Source organism: Pelodiscus sinensis, chromosome 1 (assembly GCF_052426305.1).
Source record: "Pelodiscus sinensis isolate ZL-2025 chromosome 1, ASM5242630v1, whole genome shotgun sequence".
NCBI classification, from domain to species: domain Eukaryota; kingdom Metazoa; phylum Chordata; order Testudines; family Trionychidae; genus Pelodiscus; species Pelodiscus sinensis.
Genome location: NC_143052.1, coordinates 356,614,503 through 356,615,821, shown reverse-complemented (window position 1 = coordinate 356,615,821; position 1,319 = coordinate 356,614,503). Strand labels below are relative to the sequence as shown.

Genomic DNA, 1,319 nt, shown 5'->3' with positions numbered 1-1,319 from the left:
ACCATCCCTGATAGACATTTATCTAACCTACTCTGAAATATCTCCAGAGATGGGGATTCCACAACCTCCCTGGGCAATTTATTCCAGTGTTTGACCACCCTGAAGGGAATCTGAAGGGAAGAAAGGAGGCAGGGAAAGGGGCTTCAGTGCTCAAGTTACCAGGAATTTGAAAGTGGGAAACTCCATGAGTGAATGAGTTGAGCACAGACCAATTGCACGGTTTGTCCCACGGACACAGCATAGTAAGGCCAGCCCAGGGTTCAATGTCACTTTCACGTTATAGTCAAATTCAGAGAGCAGGGCCCAGCACCATGTCGTCAATCAGCTCTTCTCTGATCTCAGTCTCAGACACAGAGCAACATTAGAAATTCTTAGGAACCCTTTTGAGTAAAGAGCCGGAGCAACCTGTCCCGGATCTGTTTGGTCCTCGCCCCATAGATGATGGGATTTAGCATGGGGGGCATCAAGGCACACAAGTTGGAAATTAGAACTTGGAAATGCCGGGGCACATTCTGGCCAAAGCGGTTCGTGAAGGAGATGAAAAGCATGGAAATGTAGAAGGCTAAGATGGCACAGATGTGAGAGCCGCAAGTTCCAAAAGTCTTGAACCGGGAATCCTTTGTGGGGAGGTGGAAGATGGTCCTGAGGATCTGTGTGTAGGACAAAGCAATAAAAATCGCATCCGGCCCCATCACACAGAATATGACAACGAGGCCGTAGTAACTACTGACACGAATGTCAGTGCAGGCCAGGCTCACCACAACTATGTGTGAGCAGTACGGCTCAGGAACGATGTTGGTTCTACAATATGGCCACTGCCTTGCCAGGAGGGGGAATGGCAAGGAAAGTATGGCACCACGCAGCAGCACGGCCAGGCTGATCTTGGCTACAGTGGAGTTTTTCAGGATGATGGAATGTCTCAGGGGATCACAGATGGCCACGTAGCGATCATAAGCCATGGCCGTGAGTGAGCCAGACTCCATCAGTATAGACCACTGAATGAAGAACATCTGGGTGAGGCAGGCACTGAAATCGATCTCCCTGGAATTAAACCAAAAGACGCTCAGCATTTTGGGCTGGATGGACGTACACACCACCAGGTCGGTGACGGCCAGCATGCAGAGGAAATAGTACATGGGCTCATGGAGGCTCCGCTCCATCTTCACAATGAAAAGGATGGTGATGTTCCCCAACATTACTATGACGTACATGGCACAGAAGGGGATGGAGACCCAGATGTGGGATGCCTCCAAGCCAGGGATGCCCTGCAGGATGAAGATGGAGGGGTTGGTGAAGTTGTTTCTGCTGGAATCTGACAT

At 50.2% G+C, this 1,319-nt stretch overlaps 1 protein-coding gene across 1 annotated transcript; it reads right to left on the bottom strand.

Annotated features, from left to right (window-relative positions):
• Nucleotides 1-371: 371 nt before the first annotated feature.
• Nucleotides 372-1,319, bottom strand: LOC106732328 (olfactory receptor 52E4-like). Its single transcript, XM_014575846.3, has one exon. It carries the CDS (start codon nucleotides 1,317-1,319, stop codon nucleotides 372-374), a length of 948 nt encoding a protein of 315 aa, XP_014431332.3.